This window comes from Zosterops lateralis, assembly GCF_965231275.1.
Source record: "Zosterops lateralis genome assembly, chromosome: 21".
Taxonomy (NCBI): Eukaryota; Metazoa; Chordata; class Aves; order Passeriformes; family Zosteropidae; genus Zosterops; species Zosterops lateralis.
In genome coordinates this window covers 9,122,429-9,143,898 of record NC_139781.1, presented here as the reverse complement: position 1 = coordinate 9,143,898, position 21,470 = coordinate 9,122,429, and the positions used below count along the sequence as shown (strand labels likewise).

Here is a 21,470-nt window from a genome sequence, read left to right as displayed (position 1 = left end):
GCCTTGGAAAGGACCTGGAAACTCATCCCATTCCAAGGCAGGGACACCTTTCCTCCAGCCCAGGTTGTTTTGAGACATATCCAGCGAGGAGAGCTTGACTAAGATCCACTTCCAGATGCTCTGGCGTGGGCTGGGAAACCACAGGAGGCTGGGAATGCCCAGTTGGGTTTGCAGGGTCAGGAGGATGTGAAGGGGTGAAGGGGAGCCTGTGCTCCATCCCAGGAGCTCAGCCAAGCACCTCTGACTGGGAGTTTGGGGAGCTGCTTGAATGAAACAACATCCCTGACCTGGGGAAAGAGTAAAAGCTGCTATTTATGGTGATTTCTGAGTGCAAACCGAGTGGCAGCAGCGGCAGCTGGACAACAAGGGCAGCGCCAAAGTGGGTGTTGACATGTCAGCAATGAGGCATGGGAGGAATCCAACCCCAGGGATCCCAGATTTTTCTGTAGAGCTCCCAGATTTTCCTGCCCAGCTCCCAGAGCAATGGGAAGAATCCTGCCCCAAGACTCAGATTTTCCTGCCCAGCTCCCACAGCAGTAGGAGGAATCCTGCCCCAAAGCTTTCAGATTTTCCTGCCCAGCTCCCAGATTTTCCTGCCCAGCTCCCAGAGCAATGGGAGGAATCCTGCCCCAAAGCTTTCAGATTTTCCTGCCCAGCTCCCAGATTTTCCTGCCCAGCTCCCACAGAAATGGGAGGAATTCTGCCCCAAGGCTCCCAGATTTTTCTGCCCAGCTCCCACAGCAGTGGGAGGAATCCAGACCCAGGGCTCCCACATTTTCCTGCCCAGCTCCTACAGGAGTAGGAGGAATCCTGCCCCAAGGCTCCCAGATTTTCCTGCCCAGCTCCCAGATTTTCCTGCCCAGCTCCCACAGAAATGGGAGGAATTCTGCCCCAAGGCTCCCAGATTTTTCTGCCCATCTCCCACAGCAGTGGGAGGAATCCAGCCCCAGGGCTCCCACATTTTCCTGCCCATCTCCCACAGAAGTAGGAGGAATCCTGCCCCAAGGCTCTCAGATTTTCCTGCCCAACTCCCAGATTTTCCTGCCCAGCACCCTGACCAGGTGGGCTGTGTCCTGAGGGAGAATTCCACCAGCAGGATGCTCCAAAACAACGATAAAGGAACAAAAGAAGTGAAGGGTCTCATCCCCTGGGCGGTGGGAGGTGGGACTGTGGCTGTGCCAGGGGAAAAACCTCCCTGGCCAGAGCGGGAGGAGAGGAAACAATGGCAGGGAACTGGCAGAGATCTCCCACTTGGCCACTGCCTCCAGGATGGGAAAAACATTACAGAAAACCTCCCGTCTGTCACGCAGCTCGCGGTGTTTTGGAGCCTCCGGGTCTAACTCATTGTTTCCTTTGTTGAGGTTTGATTTTAGTGAGTGGATTCCCTCCTGTCCCCGGCTCCCCCTGGGGCTTGTTTGGCTCTGGGAGAGAGGGAGGGTCTGTGCTCTGCTCCTGGCAGAGACTGCTGCCCCTCCACAGCACCTAAAACTGGTCCTGGGGTGGGGACAGCTCTGGGGACAGTCCTGGGGACAAGAGTGGGGACACTCTGGGGATTTGTGTGGGGACAGCTCTGGGGACAGCTCTGGGGACAGCGGTGGGGACAACCCTGGGGATTTGTATGGGGACAGCTCTGGGGACAGTCCTGGGGACAAGAGTGGGGACACTCTGGGGATTTGTGTGGGGACAGTCCTGGGGACTTGAATGGGGACAGCCCTGGGGACAAGATTGGGGACAGCTCTGGGGACAGTCCGGGGGACAAGGGTGGGGACAGCCCTGGGATTTGTGTGGGGACAGCTCTGGGGATTTGTGTGGGGACAGCCCTGGGGACAAGGTTGGGGACAACCCTGGGGACCTGTGTAGGGACAGCTCTGGAGACAGTCATGGGGACAAGGATGGGGACAGCTCTGGGGACAAGGGTGGGGACAGTCCTGGGGACTTGTGTGGGGACACTGGAGATTTGTGTGGGGACAGCTCTGGGGATTTGTGTGGGGACAGCTTTGGGGACAGGGATAGGGACAGCCATGGGTATTTGTATAGGGACAGTCCTGGGGACTTGTGTGGGGACAACCCTGGGGACTTGTGTGGGGACAACCCTGGGGACTTGAGACAATCCTGAAGATCCAACCCAAGCCACCCCACGACTCTGAACCCTTGGCAGCCCCAGCCTGGCCATGGATGTTCCTTTGCATTTTCAAGGGGCTGAACGCCCCAGGATGGGCTGGGAAGGTGGCAGGGAAGGAGTGGGGTGAGTTATTTATTCCTGTATTTATTCCTTCCTCTGGTCTCCAGTCGTGGAGCTTTGCCATTCTGGGAGGATGAGGAGGTTGGTGGAGATCAAACAAAACTCAAAACCTTTTTGGTTTATAATCCAAAAAGAAGATTTATTTAGTGGGTTTTGGAATTTTAAAATACACAGATCTGAGTGTTGTGGAGGGCGGGGGGGGATGCACAGTCCAATGCACTTCAGGAGCTCCTGCAGTAAAACATCAACTCCTGGGCAGCTCTCCTGGAGATTCCAGGGGATCAACAACAAATCACTGCAGGAAAGTCCCAGGTGGGGAAATGCTGCTGTTCCCGAGGAGGTCAGAGCTGGATCAGAGAAGGAATGGCTCTCCCAAGGCCGTGGGCTCCAGCAGAGCGTGGGGCACCTCGTGTTTTCAGGGAGAGCAGAGTTTGTTCCTTTGCTCAGGAAAGGTTTCTTCAGCTCAGACCACTCTGTTCTTCACCTTTTCAAAGATCTGCATGACTTTCCCTGCTGGGATGCAGCCTTCCCTCACGATGGTGATGCCACCTTCCCAGGCAGGGAATGGACAAGTCAGGACAGTTCCCAAAGGAAAACAAAAAGAAACATAAAAGCCAAAAATAAAGTTGTGCGGAAGGACCAGAAACTGGTCACAAAGTGAAACCACCAAAGAACACTGAGCTCACACTTTGGTCGATGGGTTTGGTTTTTCCACTCATGAAATCCCTCCCAAATGTCAGCCCAGAGCCACCTCAGTGGGTGCTGCTGCATCACTGTGGGCAAGTTCCTGTGCCACCCTTGGGGCTGTGGTGTGCCCAGGCAGCTCCCACTCCTTTTTCCAGAGCACCCATGTCTGCTTCCAGAGCACCCACCCTCCTTCCTGAGCACCCACCCTCCTTCCTGAGCACCCACCCTCCTTCCAGAGCGCCCACCTCTCATTCCAGAGCACCCACCCTCCTTCAGAGTACCCACCTCTCACTCCAGAGCACCCACCTTCCTTCCAGAGCACCCACTTTCCTTCCAGAGCACCTATTTCTCCTTCCAGAGCACCCACCCTCCTTCCAGAGCACCCACCTTCCTTCAGAGCACCCACCCTCCTTCCAGAGCACCCACCTCTCATTCCAGAGCACCCACCCTCTTTCCAGAGCACCCACCTCTCACTCCAGAGCACCCACCTTCCTTCCAGAGCACCCACTCTCCTTCCAGCATCACCCACCCTCCTTCCAGAGCACCCACCTTCCTGCCAGAGCACCCACCTCTCATTCCAGAGCACCCACCCTCTTTCCAGCATCACCCACCCTCCTTCCAGAGCACCCACCTTCCTTCCAGAGCACCCACCCTCCTTCTACCAGCACCCACCCCTCTTTCCAGCAGCTCCCACCCTCCTCCCAGAGCACCCACCTCTCCTTCCAGAGCACCCACCTCTCATTCCAGAGCACCCATTTCTGCTTCCAGAGCACCCACCCTCCTTCCAGAGCACCCATTTCTGCTTCCAGAGCACCCACCCTCCTTCCAGAGCACCCACCTCTCATTCCAGAGCACCCACCTTCCTTCCAGCATCACCCACCCTCCCACTCAGGCTATTTTCACCCCGACAAGGCAGATTTTCCTTGCACAACCCTGTTTGTCCTTCCTGCCTGCTTCCCTGTCAACACAGAGGTCCTCCGAGGACACCTTTTGTTTGCTTCTCTTCATCAACATGTTTGCAAAACGCCCAGGCACTCAAAGAGCTGTTACTCTTGGAAAAACTCTGCGCTGCCAGATTGATACTGGGAAAAGGCATGGAAAAACCTCCCAGGAAAACTGACACAAAAGGGGAGGTTGTCACACTCACTTTCATCAATCTTGGTGCAGTTGACCACGGTGGACGCCACCACCTCGTCAGACTCTCCATCACAGAGAACACCCTCCAGCTTATGGCCAAGGCGCCTGTGAGGGGGGGGGGGGAAAAACAGCAAAAAAAAAACCCTTTCACAGACCTCATGCTGAGGTTGTTCTCGGTGTAAAACATCAAGCCAAAATCTTGAGCAGGTGGGTGGCACTGCCAGTGAGCAGGTACTCACGAGATGACCATGTCGTGGTGGGTGCTGTCCACCTCCCCGCTGGGGTTGGCCGAGGTGATGGCCAGGGGACCGGTCATGTCGATGAGGTGCACCAGGACTGTCAGGTCAGGGACTCGGATCATGATGCTGTCCTGGGTTCCCACCCTGCTGTACCCTGCTCCGACCCCTGGAATGACAGGCAGAGAGTGTTGGCAGAGGGACAGATGGCACAGCCCCTGACATGGCACCATCTCCTGCTCCCTGCACCCAGCTAAATGTGTCTTTGTGGATGTCCATTCCTGAACTTTCTTGAGTTCCCACTCTGCTGTACCCTGCTCCAACCCCTGGAAGGACAAGTGGAGGGTGTTGGCAGAGGGACAGATGGCACAGCCCCTCTCATGGCACCATGTCCTGCTCCCTTTGGAGGTGACCCTGCTCCCTGTACCCAGCTAAACGTGTCTTTGTGGATGTCCATTCCTGAGTTTTCTTGAGTTCCCACCCTGCTGTACCCTGCTCTGACCCCTGGAAGGACAGGAGGAGGGTGTTGGCAGACACAGCTGGCACAGCCCATGGCATGGCATCATCTCCTGCTCCCTGCACCCAGCTAAATGTGTCTTTATGATGTCCATTCCTGAGCAGAATGGGTCCAGCTGGGTAAAAAGGAAATTATTCACAACTGGAGACATCACAGTCACAGCATCTCCCTATATCCCAAAATCTGACTTCCTGCCCACCCTCCCATCCTCCACCACCTTCCTCTGCCTGCCAGATGTGGGTAACTCAATCACAGAACCAGCTGGGCTGGAAAAAACCTTTGAGATCGTGGAGTCCAACCTAACACCATCCTGTCACCCAGGCCATGACACCAAGTGCCACATCCAGGCTTTCCTTGGACACCTCCAGGGGTGGGGGCTCCAACACCTCCCTGGGCAGCTCATTCCAATGCCCAACCACCCTTTCTGTGAAGATTTTTTTTTTCCTAGTGTCCAACCTAAACCTCCCCTGGTGCAGATTAAGGCTGAGTCCTCTCCTCCTGTCCCTGTTCCCTGGAAGCAGATCCCAAATCCCCCATGGCTGTCCATTCCTGTCAGGGACTTGTGCAGAGCCACGAGGTCCCTCCTGAGCCTCCTTTTGTCCAGGCTCAGCCCCTTTCCCAGCTGTTCCTCACAGGATTTGTGCTCCAGCTCCTCCAGTTCCCTCATTCTGAGCTATTTCCATGGATTCCCAGAGGCCAGGGTTGGTTGAGGTGAATCATCCCAGCGCTCACGGGGTGGGAAGGCAGAGGGTGAGCAGGGATGACCATGGAACCCTCTCATCTCCTGGATGCTCCACCCTGCTTTGCTCATTCCCAGGGAACAGTGGGGGGTCTTGGGAGAGGGGGACCCTCCCAGGCTGAGGAGCCTCCCTTTGCTCCTGGTCAAAGAACTCATTCTGCTGCCTCCTGTTCTTGGGTGAGTCACTCCAGCTGGTTAACGCACTCTGCTGAACACCCACAGCATCTGGCAGGTCCAGGGAGGGAATTTCTTGGGATAAAGTGACCTGAATGTCTCCCCATCACCTCCCAAAGGGTGTTGAGACTGCAAACCTGCCCTGCTGGAAATATGAAAGGCAGAGAGAAGGGTTTTGTGGTGCTCATCTCACCCAACTTCTTCAGCCACTCTCCCTTGCGGATGATGCAGCCGATGCCGCCGGGATAAACGTTTTCCATGAATTCCCAGAGCAGGGGGCTGATGGGGGGAGAAGCTGCTCGCAGCTGCTCCAGGTTGGAAATGAAGATGCAGATGGGTTTCTCTTGAGGCCTGTCCTGGAAAAAAAAAAAAAAAAAAAAAAAAAAAAAAAGGGGGAAAAATAGATGAAGAGATAAAGTTTGCCTGGAGAAGCTGAAAGCCTGCTGGGATCACTGTGTGTTCCCCAGGAAGCAGGAGCTCCAGGCAAGGAATATTGTGCTGTGTCTGCACTAACTCTAAGCTGTGATGGATCCCCCAGCTCAGAGCTACACGTGCATTAAATTAAATTAAAGTGGAGACAGAGCAGCAGCCTGCTTTGGGAACTTCTGGGATGAATCCAACTCCCCTTCTTTAGGCACATCCATCACAGGGACAATGATGCTCCACTGAGTATCAGCATTTTTTTGGATCTCACACACAAAGGGCTTGATTTTTTCCAAACTTCTGCTGGTGTAAATTATGTAAATTATGTCACAATTATGGACATGAAAAGAACCACGCTCACCTGTCAGGTAGAAGCAGGGAAAAGGAGACAGTTTATTATGATTTAGGGTTTATAGAGTATTTGGGATTTGGTCAAGGGTTGGTCAATGAGGGGAACACTTTTCTGACCCCAGTGGTCAATCCAAAAGTCCATCACCGAGAGGAATAAAAACAATATAGATTGTTTTGAAGGAAAGTATGTAAACTATCATCAGAAGGCTGAGGATTATGGCAATAGTAAATTATAGTAAATTATGGCAATAGGTCAAACACACCAATTTGTGATGGGGTAAGGGATGGAAAGCACAAACCAACATCTCCATCATCACCTCTCCAGCACTTTAGAAGGAGCTCAGCGAAATCACTTTGGTGTAAAACCAGCAATGGTTTAGGGTTTATATATGATTTAGGGTTTATAGAGTATTTGGGATTTGGTCAAGGGTTGGTCAATGAGAGGAACACCTCTCTAACCCCAGTGGGGAATCCAAAAGTCCATCACCGAGAGGAATAAAAAACAAATATAGATTGTTTTGAGAGACTTTGAAGGAAAGTATGTAAACTATCATCAGAAGGCTGAGGATTATGGCAATAGTAAATTATAGTAAATTATGGCAATAGGTCAAACACACCAATTTGTGATGGGGTAAGGGATGGAAAGCACAAACCAACACCTCCATCATCACCTCTCCAGCACTTTGGAAGGAGCTCGGCGAAATCATTTTGGTGTAAAACCAGCAATGGTTTAGGGTTTATACATGATTTAGGGTTTATGTAGGATTTGGGATTTGGTCAAGGGTTGGTCAATGAGGGGAACACTTTTCTGACCCCAGTGGTCAATCCAAAAGTCCATCACCGAGAGGAATAAAAACAATATAGATTGTTTCGAGAGACTTTGAAGGAAAGTATGTAAACTATCATCAGAAGGCTGAGGATTATGGCAATAGTAAATTATAGTAAATTATGGCAATAGGTCAAACACACCAATTTGTGATGGGGTAAGGGATGGAAAGCACAAACCAACACCTCCATCATCACCTCTCCAGCACTTTGGAAGAAGCTCAGCGAAATCATTTTGGTGTAAAACCAGCAGTGAAGACGGAGGGGGAAATAAAACAACCTCAACAAAGCGGTGTCATTTCAGTCCCCAACTGACATCAGCCTCAGTGGGGCCAGATGAGTCAGGAACTGGGCATGTATTTACATTCTGTTTGTATTCCCTCATCGGCAGGGAAGGTCAGCACTGGCAGCAGGGCAGCCCAGAAGAGACGGCCTTTGTGCCTCTGCTGGAGCTCAGCGCCAGCTGAGATCGTCTGTTATGGTTATTTCTCCAGGCTAGCCAGGAAATTGCCTCATAGACAACAGGCTGAAATTGGAGCTGGATTGAAGGTGCAAACTGCAAACTCTGGGGCTGTTTTCAGCGCTGAACGGCTCCAAAAGTCTGGGGGAACGTAGCCCTGGGATTCTGATTCAGCACTTCGTAGAGGCGCAGAGGACAAACACAGGTTTGGACCCGCTGGCGAGTGGCTGTTCCTGTTTGGGGTTGTGATTTGTCCAACCCCAGGGTTGTCGCTGCCTCATTCCCAGCGCTGCAGCCTGGAACAGAGGGGCTGCACCCTGGTTTGCTCAGAAAATGATCCCTGATGTTCTGATGTGGCTGCCCATGGTCACCTCCTGCATTTTGGGACAACCTGAAACCCAGATCTCCCCTTTTTTCTTCTGCACAAACTCACGGGCAGGACACAGGTAGAGCAGAGACATCCCCAAATTCCCACCTTGATCCTGTAGACCTTCTCGATGGCCTCGGGGTGTCTGCAGGAGGCTGCCAGGGCATACACTGTGTCTGTGGGGACCCCACACACGGCCCCCGTGTTCAGCAGCTCCGCGATGGTCCTCAGCCCACTCGTCAGGTGGGACTTGGGGCAGACACAGGGCAGGGGATCCTCCCCGTCCTTCTTGGAGCTCTGGACCTGCCAGGAATCAAGAGGCAACAAATAAACAACTACAGAGAGCACAGAACAAGATTTCATCCACCCTAATGCAGGGATCCACCAAGCCGTGATCCCTTTGCTGTTCAAGGACCTCCAGGGATGCTTCTCCCACAGCAGGGGAGGTGAATTCCAGTTATTAAAGTCAAAAAGAGCAGCTCAGGGTGGACATTTCAGCTGCTGATGTCTCTAAAATTAGAGGAGGTGAATCCCACCCAGCACGGCTTCCTGGAGAAATGGCTGCTCTCCAGAGTGACCTAAGGAAAACTCTTTGGGAATCCAAAATCCAGGCGAGGATGGAGTTTCAAGTGCGTTCCCGTGAAATGTTGGTTTAATGGAAATATGTTTCTCTGCAGCAGGAATTGGAGCTGTCAGTTCCATCACCCTGGAGACGGGGAATTGCCCTGCTCAGACACTCCAGATGGCAGGAGGAGTTTGAAGTAAAGAAAAGATGGGGAATTCTTGCTGTCCAGTCTGGAAAACTTTTCAACTCCCTGCTCACAAGCTCATGGCTTTAAAACTCCAGTCTGTGAGGAATTCTGAGATTGGGGATGGCTGATTCTCCAGGACCACAGAGACAGGCAAGATACAAGTCCTGTGAACATCCCTGCCCTTTCTCCAATTATTCCTAATGGAAAAGAGCTCATTTCTAACTCACAGCTCCCTAAAAAGTGCTGTGCCCAGGACTTTGAACACCACTAAAGGATTCAACAGGAGGGAAATCCCACAGGAATCTGTGCTGAAGGCCCCAGAATATCCCCTCTGAGCAAGGAAGCTGCACCACCATGCCAAACACCCCTTACTGTGAGCAGGGGAGGCCCCATCAGCAGCAGGTCCTTCCCAAACACGCAGTTGGCAAGCGAGGCTGTGGCTCCGTAGAAGGAGATGATGCTGAGGATGCTCAACACCACAACTGGAAAAAAAATAATCCCAGAGTCAGAGGCAGAATGGAGATTTACGAGGGTAAGACAGATTTAATCAGCATATCTAGTCTGGTGACTGGGATGTTTTAGAAAGAACAAACAGAATTTTGAGTTTATGAGAAGATGGGATTAGAAATCTGCTCAAGAGAAGAAGATTCAATCAACCCCCTGCGTAAATATGTTGAAAAGTGTATGAGTTGTTTGTATGATCTTTTAACCTAATTGTTGTAGTAGAAATTATTAACCTTACTGGAATGGTGTATAAGTTCTTGAAAAACCTGAGTAAAATCAGATTCTGATTATGGTCAGTGTCCCCATCTCTCCTTCCATCACTGATAAGGCAGGAAGGGTGACAGAATCTCCATCCCTGGAGGGATTTAAGTGTGGATGTGGCACTTGGGGAATGGTTGGAGTCACTCCCTTTGGATTTCATGGCGCTGTGATTCTCAAAGTCCTGGTGGAAGATCTCCCACTAATCCCCTTGCTGCAGCACTCCAAGGAATTAAAACTTAAATTGTCACTTGCAGCAAAGCCAGAGCCTCAGCAGAACTGAAGCAGTTGACAGTGGTGGCACGTCCAGCTCATCCCACACCTCAGGGAACACCCACTGGGAAGTAGAGCTGGACAGAACCTCCTGGGGTGCTCTGATCCTGCAGGATCAGGTTTATTTGGAAGCTCAAGGCCCTGGGGGTGATAGGAGGAAAGATTTCCTTCTCCAATCATGTTTGCAACACACCTCAGACTTCCAGGGAAAGAGGAACAATCTGCTTGATTTTCCTACACTGAGATTTCCACACTGTTCCCCATCCCAGGACTCACTCCCTGCCCTCTGTGGGTGAAGGTTTAATGTCCAGCTTCCCCTAAAACTCACTTTCAAATGGCAAAGGGAGTTTCTCCAGGGTAAAGAGCAGGAAACAAACGGTCAAGAGCTCCATGACAAGGGTCAGGCAGAGCAGCACCAGGTTAAAAGAGGAAGCTGTGGAAAGAAACACAAATAAAAGGGACCCACATCAAGCACGGCCCATAAAACATCCACGAACCAGCAGAAGAGTTCCTAAATCAACTGAGGCTTGTTGGATTGAACGGAGCAGCCCCAGCTCTGATTTCCCTGCCCGGGGAGGAACAAAGAGGCACAGCCAGGGCCCGTCCAGCCCTCGGGTTCCACTCAGGACACTCTGCCAAGCCCTTGATCTGCCAGGACACTGTGCTCACATGGAAAACACTTCACCAGGCGGGTTCTGATTGACACCAGCTGGGCTGGAGTGTGCCCGTGGGTCGGTGCCAGTGGCCCAGCGCGTTGGACAATTTCACCCGATTTGATCCTTTTTATTTGCTTTGAAATGTTCTTCCATTCCCTCGGGGCTCTTTCTCCTAAGCCCAGCTCAGCTTCTGTTACTGGCTGTGGGCAAAACATCCCCTGTTCTTGCTTAACCAGAGTGGCAGGGAGAGCTGAGCCTCCCTCACTGTGCATCTCCACCAGGAGGATTCGTGATCTGACCCTCAATAAACGCCCCACGTGGTTCTGAGACTTACCCAAAAGGATTAAAAAGGCGTTGAGCACCAAAAAGGCGATGGAGCCAGCAGTGAATCCCTCAGCGTTCCCTGCTGTGATGTCCAGCAAGTGGCCTGAAACAGGAGCAGCACATCTGGGTCGTGAGCAAACCACGAGGAGCAGAGTGACAGGAGAGTGGCAGAGCCTCAGCTGTGGGATTGCCACAGGTGGCCCATCCCAAAAAACCCTCCCTCATCGACACCATCTGCCACGTAAAGTATTTGAGGTATTAACCGTGGGGCTGGTGATGGTTATCCAAAAAAAAAAAAGCTTTGGATTTTACTTCCAGCTTGGAATACTCAAGGCCTGGCTGGGCACTGCAGCAGCTCCTGCCACACGTCCCAAGCCACAGCTTTAACAACCCCACAGGTGCTCATTTTAAGAGTGCCTGGCACGGAGGCTGTGTGGACACTCTGCCCACCTGGAGCAGAGTGCAGATTTTAAAAGCCAGGCTCAGCTCCTGAGAGCTTCTTTTTATGGCTGTGGCCAGCTGGGATGGACTTCAGCAGGCTCCTGAAGGAGAAATCCAGAACCTGGAGCCTCCCAGTGCCTAAAAGTTGTTATTCTGAGATAACACCCCTATCTCACAATATTTTTATGGGGAAATCTTGGCTTTTATTGGAGTTGAAGACACAATTTGGAGCTGAGAGCACGGAATGCCTGCAGCAATGGCAACCAAGTGCAAACTGGGGTGATTGGTGAAATATCTTTTTCCAAGGAGGACTATCAGTAAACCTGCTGTCATTGACTCTCCTGAAAGAAGGAATTCCACTGGGGAAAGCTGTCGCCCTAATCCTCAGCCTTTTGATGATTGTTTACATATTTTCCTTTGGAATCTCTCAAAACAATCAATATTGTTTTCATTCCTCTCAGTGATGGACTTCTGAATTGACCACTGGGGTCAGAGAGGTGTTTCCTCTCATTGACCAATCCTTGACCAAATCCCAAATACTATATAAACCCTAAATCATAATAAACTGTGTTCTTTTCCCTGCTTCTACCTGACAGGTGAGTGTGGTTCTTTTTGTGTCCAGAAAGGAATCAGAGATTCCCTGGGAACACCCCTTAACCCAGGAACCATCCCGTGCTTTACCTGCCAGTCTCAGCCAGGTCCAGGCTCCCCAGAAAGCCGCGTAGCAGAAGGGGAGCACAGATCCAAACCTCTTCCCTCCCCTGACCTGGATCCGGCACACAAAGAGCTGCCCCAGAGCTCCTGGGATGAGCACGGCGGGGATGGAGAGCTGCTGCCTGCCCGGGTCACCCACACTGCCCTGGACAGCTGCAGCTGCGGCCAGCCCGTTGCAGATGTAGAACAAAGCGTCCGGCACGGCCGCGCTGGTACCACTGGGGACATCCCGGGATTTCCAGAGGCAGGACTGGACAGCGCCCAGCACGGCCTGGAGAGCTGAGCTGGACACAGCCTGGGGGCCCACGGGAATCAGAACTTTCTCCCCGATGGAGTTGATGAGGCTGGCGAAGCTGGCGTAGAGGGAGAGCGCGGTGCAGAGGCTGCAGGCTGCCCCCAGGAAGGGCCGGGCGCCTGCCAGAGGGATCTGGTGGATGAAAGCCGAGGTGAGGAGGATGAAGGAGGCGTTCTGCAGCATCTCCAGGGTGTCCTTGTGGGTGGACAGCACAAACAGCAGGCAGGAGGTGGCCAGGAAGAACCACGCCCCAAACATTCCCAGCCTGCTGTCCTGAGCCGCGGGCAGCCCCAAGAAGGTGCTGAGCACAAACTCTTCCCAGGACATCACCAGCCAGAGGAGGCCGTGGACACCAAACTTGGTGGTGTGGTAGCCATCCCCTCGGAGGTAGCTGTAGAAGCTGGAGAGCAGCTGGCAGCTGGAGATGATGGAGATCCACGCTGCCCCCACACAGAAGTTCTTCACGTACCCAAAGAAGTAAAAGGCAAATATAAAAGGTGACACGGTGTCGCAGATATTCCCCAGGGCCATCGGCTCCGCATACTTCGTGTTCTTCTTCTTCTCCTCCCCGAGCGCCTTGGAGGAGCTTTTCTGTGCCGATCCCAACAGCAGGACGTTGAAAAGGGGGTGCCCAAAGCCGGGCAGGACGTACCTCTGGGTGATGCCCTTGAGGAGCAGAGCCACGGCCCCGTAGAGCCCACACAGGACAATGCCCAGCTCCAGCACCGCCGACACCACCAGGGCCCACTCCCCAAAAAGCGCCACGGCCTCGAAGCTCAGGGCCAGCGCGATGGCCCCGAAGATGAAGGGCATGATGTAGTTGACGGTGGCCGAGCAGAAGGAGAGGATGAAGGAGATGGCAATATAAGCCACCAGCCCGGCCATGGCGCTCTGGCTGGACGAGGGCAGGGCTGTGCCCGTGCCTGGGAGCTGGCTGGAGTTCCCAAAGGGAAGTGTCGTGTTCTCCGGGGTGGGATACGTGGCAGACAGGACCCGGCTGATCCCAAAGCTGCTCCACAGGGCGGAGAAGGTGAGGAAGGCGGCCCCTCCCAGGTGGTCGTACTTGCGGAAGGCGAGAAATCCGGCCAGCAGCTGGACAAAGCCTCCGATCAGGATGAGGTGGACACCTGAGGGACGCAGGAAGCGGTGAGGTGTGAAGCCAAGCACAAAAAGCTGGAGCTGCACACCCCACATCAGTTCCCATGGCCATCCCATGAGCAGCCCTGTGGCTTCTGCCTGCCCCAATTCCCACCTTTATGAGAAATTTCTGTGTGTGTGGTCCCTTGTGGTGAGCAGGTCCCAAGGACAATTTGGATCTAGCAGGGAATTTGTGGCCCAGTGGCTGCTGGAAGGAGGAGCAGCCACCCCCAGGAGCACACAGACCTGCACAGTGTTCACGGCCTGTAGGTATTTTGGAATGAGGTTTGAACTATCCCAGCCCTGTGAAGCCTGTGGCGTAGTGAGAAATTAGTCTGTGAAGTTTGTGATGCAAACAAACAAAGTTAAAATTAGATGTTAATGGGAGATAGTGGATTTTCCAGAGGTTAATAACTATAGTTATTAGTGTGAACACTTCAGCCACCTTAAGGAATAAGTGAAACAATGTTTATTTGCATTATTCCTGTGCTGTGTGCTAATGGAAATGTATCTTCAATTGTAAACTATATAGAAGTGTATATAATATTAAATAAACAGAGAATGTAGCATTAATCACAGTGATTGATCTGCATTTTTCCCTCATCCAAATTCCCATTATTTTAAGAGTCTTCCCTGTCTATAATTCCCCACCAGTGATGTGTCACCTCTGACTTTTTTTGCTTTCGAGTATTTGACTCTTTGCAGCCCCGTTCTCACGCTGCTTCACATAAACAATATTGTATTCTTAGAAATTATCTGTATGTTTTGCATAGTTGTTCTCTGAGAGAGAACTTGATTGAAAGTAAGAGTGACCAATGGAGTCAGGAGGTTGTGACCTCCTTGGGCCAATCCTGGCCCTTTGTAAAAACTGTATATAAGTAATTAGAGTCAGATAATAAAGAAGCTTTTCTATGTTTGACCTGCTGCTGCCTGCTGCCCTCTGTGAGACTCCACACCCACATCTCAGCTTGTTACCCCTCTAAGTGCAAAAATAACAGTGATGTCCATCATCCCACAATGGGACGACCCTCAAAGAGCTCAGGGGATGTCCAGCCCAACCCTGAACAGCAGCACCCACCTGCCAGGACCTGCTCTGCAGCAGCACCCACCTGCCAGGACCTGCTCTACTGCAGCACCCACCTGCCAGGACCTGCTCTGCAGCAGCACCCACCTGCCAGGACCTGCTCTACTGCAGCACCCACCTGCCAGGACCTGCTCTGCACAGCATCCACCTGCCAGGACCTACTCTGCAGCAGCACCCACCTGCCAGGACCTGCCCTGCACAGCACCCACCTGCCAGGACCTGCCCTGCAGCACCCACCTGCCAGGACCTGCTCTGCTGCCCGTGGCCCCAGGCCCGTGGTGGCCGTGGTGAAGTTCTGCAGGCACAGGAGGAAGGCGCTGACCACGTTCCCCAGCAGCCCCAGCACTCCTGGCTCGCTGTAGAAGACGGCGGCGAAACCCTCAACGCTGGCCATGGCCCCTTTTTGCAGATAAAACAGCACAGTCAGCCCTCACCCCTCATCCTCCCTGCACCGTCCTCAGGCCAACCCAGCCAACCTCCAGAGCCGCGCCCTGTTGGGAAAGATTAATCAGGAAAACCTTATAAATATGATTGCTCAGCAAAAGATTCTGAAAATATGAAACCTGTAATGGAAATAGAAATGGAAGCTCACTTTGAGTTGTAGGATACCAAGTCTTAGTTACTCTAGAACCTGAAGACAATATCTTAGCCAGCTGAAGGAGAATCCCTTTGGATTGAACCATTCCTGAGGGATCCAAAGGTCAATGTAGCAAAACAGAAAAGTCTAAAGAGGAGTTTTTAGAATTTAAAATATAACACATGGTAATGTAGTAGTTCTTATAGGCTGTGTGTAGATTCTATAGGATTTTGTGTCTTGTATTGGTTGGTCACTGTAAATTAGAATATTCATCATGAAAGGAGATAGAATGGATTGGAACCAGGGCCTTGCTCTCTCTCTCTGGACCTCGCTCTCCTTTCTCTGCTCTCTTCCCCCTGCACTCTGACCCTGCCCCTTGCTCTCTTGCTCTCTCTTTGGGGTTCCCTCCAGCCCAGGCTGGTGGCTGAAGGCAAAGCCCTTTCTACCCACAACCCCTGCAATAAACCCACATATTCTAGAATATCTCAGCTCTGCAGAATCCCTTGTCCCTGTAAGTCACTGATGCTCCTACAGTTCCCCTGCCCCCAGCAGGGACAAACTGGTGACAGGCTCAGGTGTTTTCCCTGTTCCTCCCCTCTCCTGGCTGCAGACAAAGCCGCGATTCAAAGCGCCGCTCGAGGTGCCCCTGCTTTCCGCAGCCCCATCCAGAAAAAACACACACACACACACACAGTTTTCAGGAGACCAGGACTGCTGGCAAAAACACGTTGAGGTGCCCCAAAGGCGCTGCAGGTGGTGGTGGTGGTGGTGATGGTTGCTGTCCCTTCTTCTCCAGGCTGCTGGGGATGATGGAGAGACGTGAATAGCCCGACACAAACATCCAGACAAAACCCACAAAGTATTTTTTTTTTTTTTTTTTTGAGCTGTTCCAGGGACGTTTTCTTATCCACTGTTGCAGACAAACAGGGCAGGCACGGTGCACACACACACAGAGTTTTCCCTTCCAGATGGAATTTTCCAGCTCAATCCCTTTTCTTGAAACCCCAGTGACTAAATAGGCTATTTTCAAACCCTTCATATTTCTCCCATGAACTCGTCTGTTTGCAGGCAGCCCCCACGTTTCCAACTCCTCAGCACTCCTGGGTACCAGGAGCTGAAGTTTTTTCTCTCTCTCTGAGGGTTTTGTTGGGAAACAAAGATGAAAATAAAACAGCGACGTTCTTGTTATTTTGGGTATTTTTAGAATGTTTGGTGAGCTAAAAAAAAAAGCTGGAAAGGGAGAAGGTGATGTGTTCTGCCTCTCAACCATTCCAAAGAAACCTTTGGAAAGGGAGGAAAGCTCAGCTATTGTTGGGGGGAGTGAGGAGGAGGGAATGGGCACCACCCAAAGAAAAATAATATGGGAATAATAACAAACCTAAATCCCAGGGTCACACAAATCCTCAGCACAAATTTACATTTTGCAAACATCGGTGCCCTCTGGATTTCCTCTTCTGCTAAAAACTCCTGTGTTTTCCCCTCTCCATTTATCCTAAAGGATGTCACTTCCCCAAAGGAGGAAAGATGAAGGATAAATCAACTCAGACAGCTCCAAATGGGTTTGGCAACATCAACTCTCATCAAAAAAGGAAAGGCTCCAAAAAAACCTCCAAGCAAAGCTTGGGGAACAATGAATTATTCAATTACTTGGTTGTGCTAAAGGCTGGGATTTTGGGTTCAGAGAGGGAGATGCACCAAATCCCAGCTCCCAGGGAGGAATATTCCCTTTTCCCATCAAGGCACTGCCTTTAAGGAGCTCCCAAGGAACCAGAGCTGAGCCTGTGGATTCCACAATTTTTTCCTTTTTTATTTTTAAAATGACACTTCTGTATAAAGAAGCAGTTTGGTTTAAACGGCTACACTTGGAAATGAGCCACAAAACTTAAGCTCCTCCAGATGTTCTGCCCTGTAACAGCCCAGGCAGGGGCTCAAAGACACTCCTGGCTTGGAGTGGGTCCCAGGAAGAAGGTGAGGAGGATTTGGGAAGGGGATGGGATGTCCAAGTGACTCCTTGGCTCCCAGCAGGGGTTTTTAATTTGATACAGCTCATTTTGTTGGTGTTTTCTGCATGACAGGCCTGCAACAAAGAGCTGGGATCGGGGAGGGATGGAGAGACACGACTCACAGGGATGTTCTCCTCTTCTCCCAGGGCAGACATGGGAGGAGGGAAGAAAATAAACACCAGAACCTGCTGTCAGGCTAAAGAGGTGTGAAGGGACAGGATGTGAGAGGATTCAGCCCAAGATGTGGAAAAAGGAGGAAGAAAAGGAGGGTTTGGGGTTGGAACCAACTGCAGTGGAACCCACTGCTCACACCCACCCCCCAAACCAACCCAGGCTCATGGTCCCTGCCCTGGACCAGGTCACAGCTGGGAATTGTCCCTGTCCTGGGACCAGGTCACAGCTGGGCATTGTCCCTGCCCTGGGACCAGGTCACAGCTGGGAATTGTCCCTGTCCTGGGACCAGGTCACAGCTGGGAATTGTCCCTGCCCTGGACCAGGTCACAGCTGGAATTGTCCCTGCTCTGGGACCGGGTCACAGCTGGGCATTGTCCCTGCCCTGGGACCAGGTCACAGCTGGAATTGTCCCTGCCCTGGGACCAGGTCACAGCTGGGAATTGTCCCTGCTGCTGCTTCCTGCAAGATCAGGACACATCAAACCAGGAAAACCCTTCTGGTGTTGTCTCAGCAGCACCAGAACACCGAGGGCTGCACTGAGCCTGGAAAAACGAGCAGGGGAACCCCCAGGGGGGAGTTTCTGATCAAACTTATCCTGGTTTGGCCCTGGCATTACCCCACCCATGGGTGCTGTCACTGTCACTGTCCTTAAGGACACGTTGCTCCACCTGCAGCACAGAACTCTGGTGTGTGACAGGATAACGTGGGGCTGGGCAGGAGGGGAGGGGGCAGATGGAAAATCCCTCTCCCCCAGGTGGGGTTAGGAATTCTCTGCACCCCCAGGGCACCAGCAGCACAACCTCTGTGAGATCCTCCCTCCCTCCTGTCCCTTGGTGACCTCAGTGCCACACGGGGCAGGCTCTGGACACCACTTCCCTCCCTCCCTGCTGTCCTCACAACAACTTCCCTTCACTCCCCTCCAGGAAAGGCCAATTCCCATCTCATCCCATTCCCACATTCCCATTTCCTGCGTTTTCTTTGCAGGGATCGCTCTGTGCATCCAACAGCCACTGCTGCCTCTCTCTGTGACCAAAATTAACCAGAATATTCCAAGGCACGGACATTCCGTGCCCAGGAGGCACCACAGGACACATCTACAAACACCAAACCATTCTGTTTTCACTCACTTTTCCACCCCACCTTGTTAGTGATAACAAACATTTACAGAGCAGCGCTGAGGAAACGCCGCCTCCTCTCCAGATAAACATGGAAAGGGAACAAAATTCATTTTTTGGATAAACACCCGCAGGAGGATGAACGGTGCACAAGCCACGGCACACAGATGGATTTCACATCACAGCCCCTGCCTCTCCTCTGGTGCAAACCAGAATTGTCAGGGATGCATTGCCACCACAAAGGTCTGGTAAAAAAAAAAAATCCGATTTTAAATAAAGGTGTGTCCCCACCAGGCTGTTATTATGCCCAAAATAATAAATGTAATAAATAATAAAGGTTCTAATGCTGGACAAAGCAAAGAGCTGTGACATTCCCCCCAGAATTCCAAATATTGCTCCCTGGAAGCTCCAAGGTGCACTCCCCATTCAGTGACCCAGGAAGGAGAGCTGGGAAAAACTCAGCCAAACACCCAAACACTGCAGGTATTCAAGAAAAGCATCCGAGAAAAACCACCACTGCCTCACTCCTGCCTCTGCAGCTGGGATTTACCTGCTTTGGTGACACTTCAGCTCAATGGGAGGATGATCTTGTCCCTCTCATTTCCTGGTGAATCCCACGTTTATAGTCCTCCTCGGGAGGAGGAGCCTGCAGCCACTTGCTTCACCCATTGGCACTTGTGGCATTTTGAAGACAGGAGTTTCCTTGAACCTTGTCAGTTATTGTCTGAAATCTTTATTTATTTCCCGAAACGAGGGGTGTGTGTGTGTTTGGGCAGGGGGGGGGTTTCCCTTCTATCCAAACCACCCCTCCTCACAGATTTTTCCCCCACCCTCTGGGTCTCCAGGGGCTGATGTCATCCCCTCTGGAAATTGAAGTTGCACAAAACAGAAAGCAAATTGCCTTTTGGATGCAGATATAAACCCTGCCACCAGCACCTTCCCAGGCACACACCTCTGCCATCCCTCACGCCGAGCACACCGAGCTGGGACAGGCGCTGGCAAAATCAGCCACCACCATGGTCTACTCCACCTTCCAGGTAAAACTCTCCCATGTAAAACCCTTCCCCATCCCTTGAGTTTTCCTTTTGCACTTTCAGGAGGAAATGCCACTTTCCAGGCGTTTCCTCTGCTGGTCCAGCTGAGCGTGGCATTAAACGGGAACCTGCCCCAAAAAAATTAATAATTTCCAACGGGTTTTCACAGTCGTTTAATTCAGCTGCTGACCTTTTCCTGCCACCCTGCTCCTTTCATGAGTCCCAAATATTCTCTGAACCCTGCCATGTGCAGGTTATTATTTTTGGGATGTGTTCTGTGGGTTTTGCTCCTTGTGCCTGCTCTGAGCTGATCTCAGAATCTCATGGCAGGGCTGCAAATCCTCTGCTGCCCCTTCAGCTTTATTTCCCTGCATGTTCTTGGCATCTCTGCTGGACTCAGCTTCGGAAAATATATATATTTTTTTTTTTTCCCCTTTCCTTTAAACATGTCGCTACTTTTATGTGCTCGGGTGTCTCGCGGCGGGGAGGCACAACCAGGAAAAACTCCTCCGGTGACAAATTCCCTCTCCCTGTCTCTGCTCCAGAAATCCCAGAAGTTCTTGGCGAGCTCCAGGCAAGTCCACAAAACTGCTGCCCACGGTTTGTATCTCTCAGAATTCCCCATCCTTTCCCAGGATCCCTCAATTATCACTGGAAAAGGAGGCACACAGAGGAATAATCAAATTTTTGAAAGGCAAAACTTCCAAATATTTGGGGGGGTCCCTTGGTGCTTTGTACCCCCAGGGGGAAAAGCAACCAAGAGTAAAAATGTGGATTTTAGCTGGTTTAGAACCAGACTTTCCAAATTCTTTGACCACAAGTGTGGGATGTTGAAAGATCTTTAACTCCTCCACTTGTTGCTGCTTCCTAATTGCAGCTGGTCCTGCTCTGGGCATTGCCTGGGGAGGTTCAGGGATCTCCTTTTGTGGTTCCAGCTTTGGATTGAATTAACCACAACTTGGTCTGTTTTGTCTCTTAACTTGGTCTGAGTTTGTCTATTAACTGATCTTAAAATATGGTCTTGGTCTATAATGTTTATTAATTTATTTCTAATAGTTTTCTTAGTTTAGTATAAGTTTATTGTAAGTTTATTAACTTATTTTAAAAAGGACTCGGTTTATTTTAAGTTTATAATAGGTTTATTAATTCATTTTAAAATATATTCTTGGTCATCTCAATTTATTTTAAAATGAGTTATTAATGTAATAAATGCAAGGAATGTTGCTTAGTGAGACCTGAGGATAAGAGAAACAATATTCCACAGGGATTTAATTGCTCCCGCATCAAATTTAATTTTTTTAATGAACTCCTGCCATACCAGGAGCAAACCCCCTCAAGTAAAGTCAAGTAAAGCTTTTACCTGAAGGGTTAAAAAAAACTTTGCTGCCTTGCTGAGGTGACAAAGAGCATTTGATGGTGGGGAAAGGAACAGATCCAACTTTTCTGGGTGCTGGGTGATTGGAGCAGATTTTCCTGCAGCCTTTCCAAGCCCTGACATCACCTCTGCTCCTCCAGAAGGATCTGGGGATGCTCCAGGGGGATCCTGGGGGATGGTCCAGGGGGATCCAGGGGATGCTCAGGGGGATCCAGGGGATGCTCCAGGGGGATCCAGGGGATGCTCCGGGGGGACCCAAGGCATGCTCTGGGGGGATCTGGGGATGCTCCAGGGGGGTCTGGGGATGCTCCATGGGGATCCAGGGGATGCTCCAGGGGAACCCAGGGGGATGCTCCGGGGGGATCCAGGGATGCTCCAGAGAGACCCAGGGGATGCTCCAGGGGGATCTGGGGATGCTCTGGGGGATCCAGGGGATGCTCCGGGGGGATCCAGGGATGCTCCAGAGAGATCCAGGGGATGCTCCAGGGGGATCTGGGGATGCTCTGGGGGATCCAGGGGATGCTCCAGGGGGATCCAGGGGATGCTCAGGGGGGATCTGGGAATGCTCAGGGGGGATCTGGGAATGCTCCGGGGGG

At 51.6% G+C, this 21,470-nt stretch overlaps 2 protein-coding genes across 4 annotated transcripts in view; one reads left to right on the top strand and one right to left on the bottom strand.

The window, feature by feature from the left end:
* Positions 1 to 21,470, top strand: part of LOC310917755 (endothelin receptor type B-like) — a 372,101-nt gene that overhangs the window by 132,030 nt on the left and 218,601 nt on the right. The window lies entirely within an intron of this gene.
* On the bottom strand, positions 2,397 to 15,286 carry LOC310917744 (uncharacterized protein). Of its 3 annotated transcripts, none has more exons than XM_083876246.1 (11): positions 15,189 to 15,286; positions 14,834 to 15,114; positions 12,048 to 13,502; positions 10,936 to 11,028; positions 10,274 to 10,378; positions 9,283 to 9,392; positions 8,267 to 8,461; positions 5,926 to 6,088; positions 4,306 to 4,471; positions 4,077 to 4,171; positions 2,397 to 2,791 (listed from the first exon to the last, which is right to left on the bottom strand). In XM_083876246.1, exons 2-11 carry the CDS (start codon positions 14,988 to 14,990, stop codon positions 2,706 to 2,708), a joined length of 2,625 nt encoding a protein of 874 aa, XP_083732372.1. In that variant the 5' UTR covers positions 14,991 to 15,114; positions 15,189 to 15,286; the 3' UTR covers positions 2,397 to 2,705. The 3 variants fall into 3 exon arrangements, with proteins under 3 accessions (XP_083732372.1, XP_083732371.1, XP_083732373.1); XM_083876245.1 differs by having other exon boundaries at positions 14,834 to 14,995; positions 15,189 to 15,280; XM_083876247.1 differs by lacking the exons at positions 2,397 to 2,791; positions 4,077 to 4,171 and having other exon boundaries at positions 4,308 to 4,471; positions 5,926 to 6,083; positions 14,834 to 14,995; positions 15,189 to 15,280.

Coding starts and splice junctions, on each gene's coding strand:
- LOC310917744 (XM_083876245.1), bottom strand. CDS start 15,279: ATGGTTCAATCCAAAGGGATTCTCCTTCAGCTGGCTAAGATATTGTCT. Junction 11,029..12,047: donor GACCTGGCTGAGACTGGCAG/GTAAAGCACGGG, acceptor CTCCTGTTTCAG/GCCACTTGCTGGACATCACA. Junction 8,462..9,282: donor TGGGGCCTCCCCTGCTCACA/GTAAGGGGTGTT, acceptor GATTCCTGGCAG/GTCCAGAGCTCCAAGAAGGA.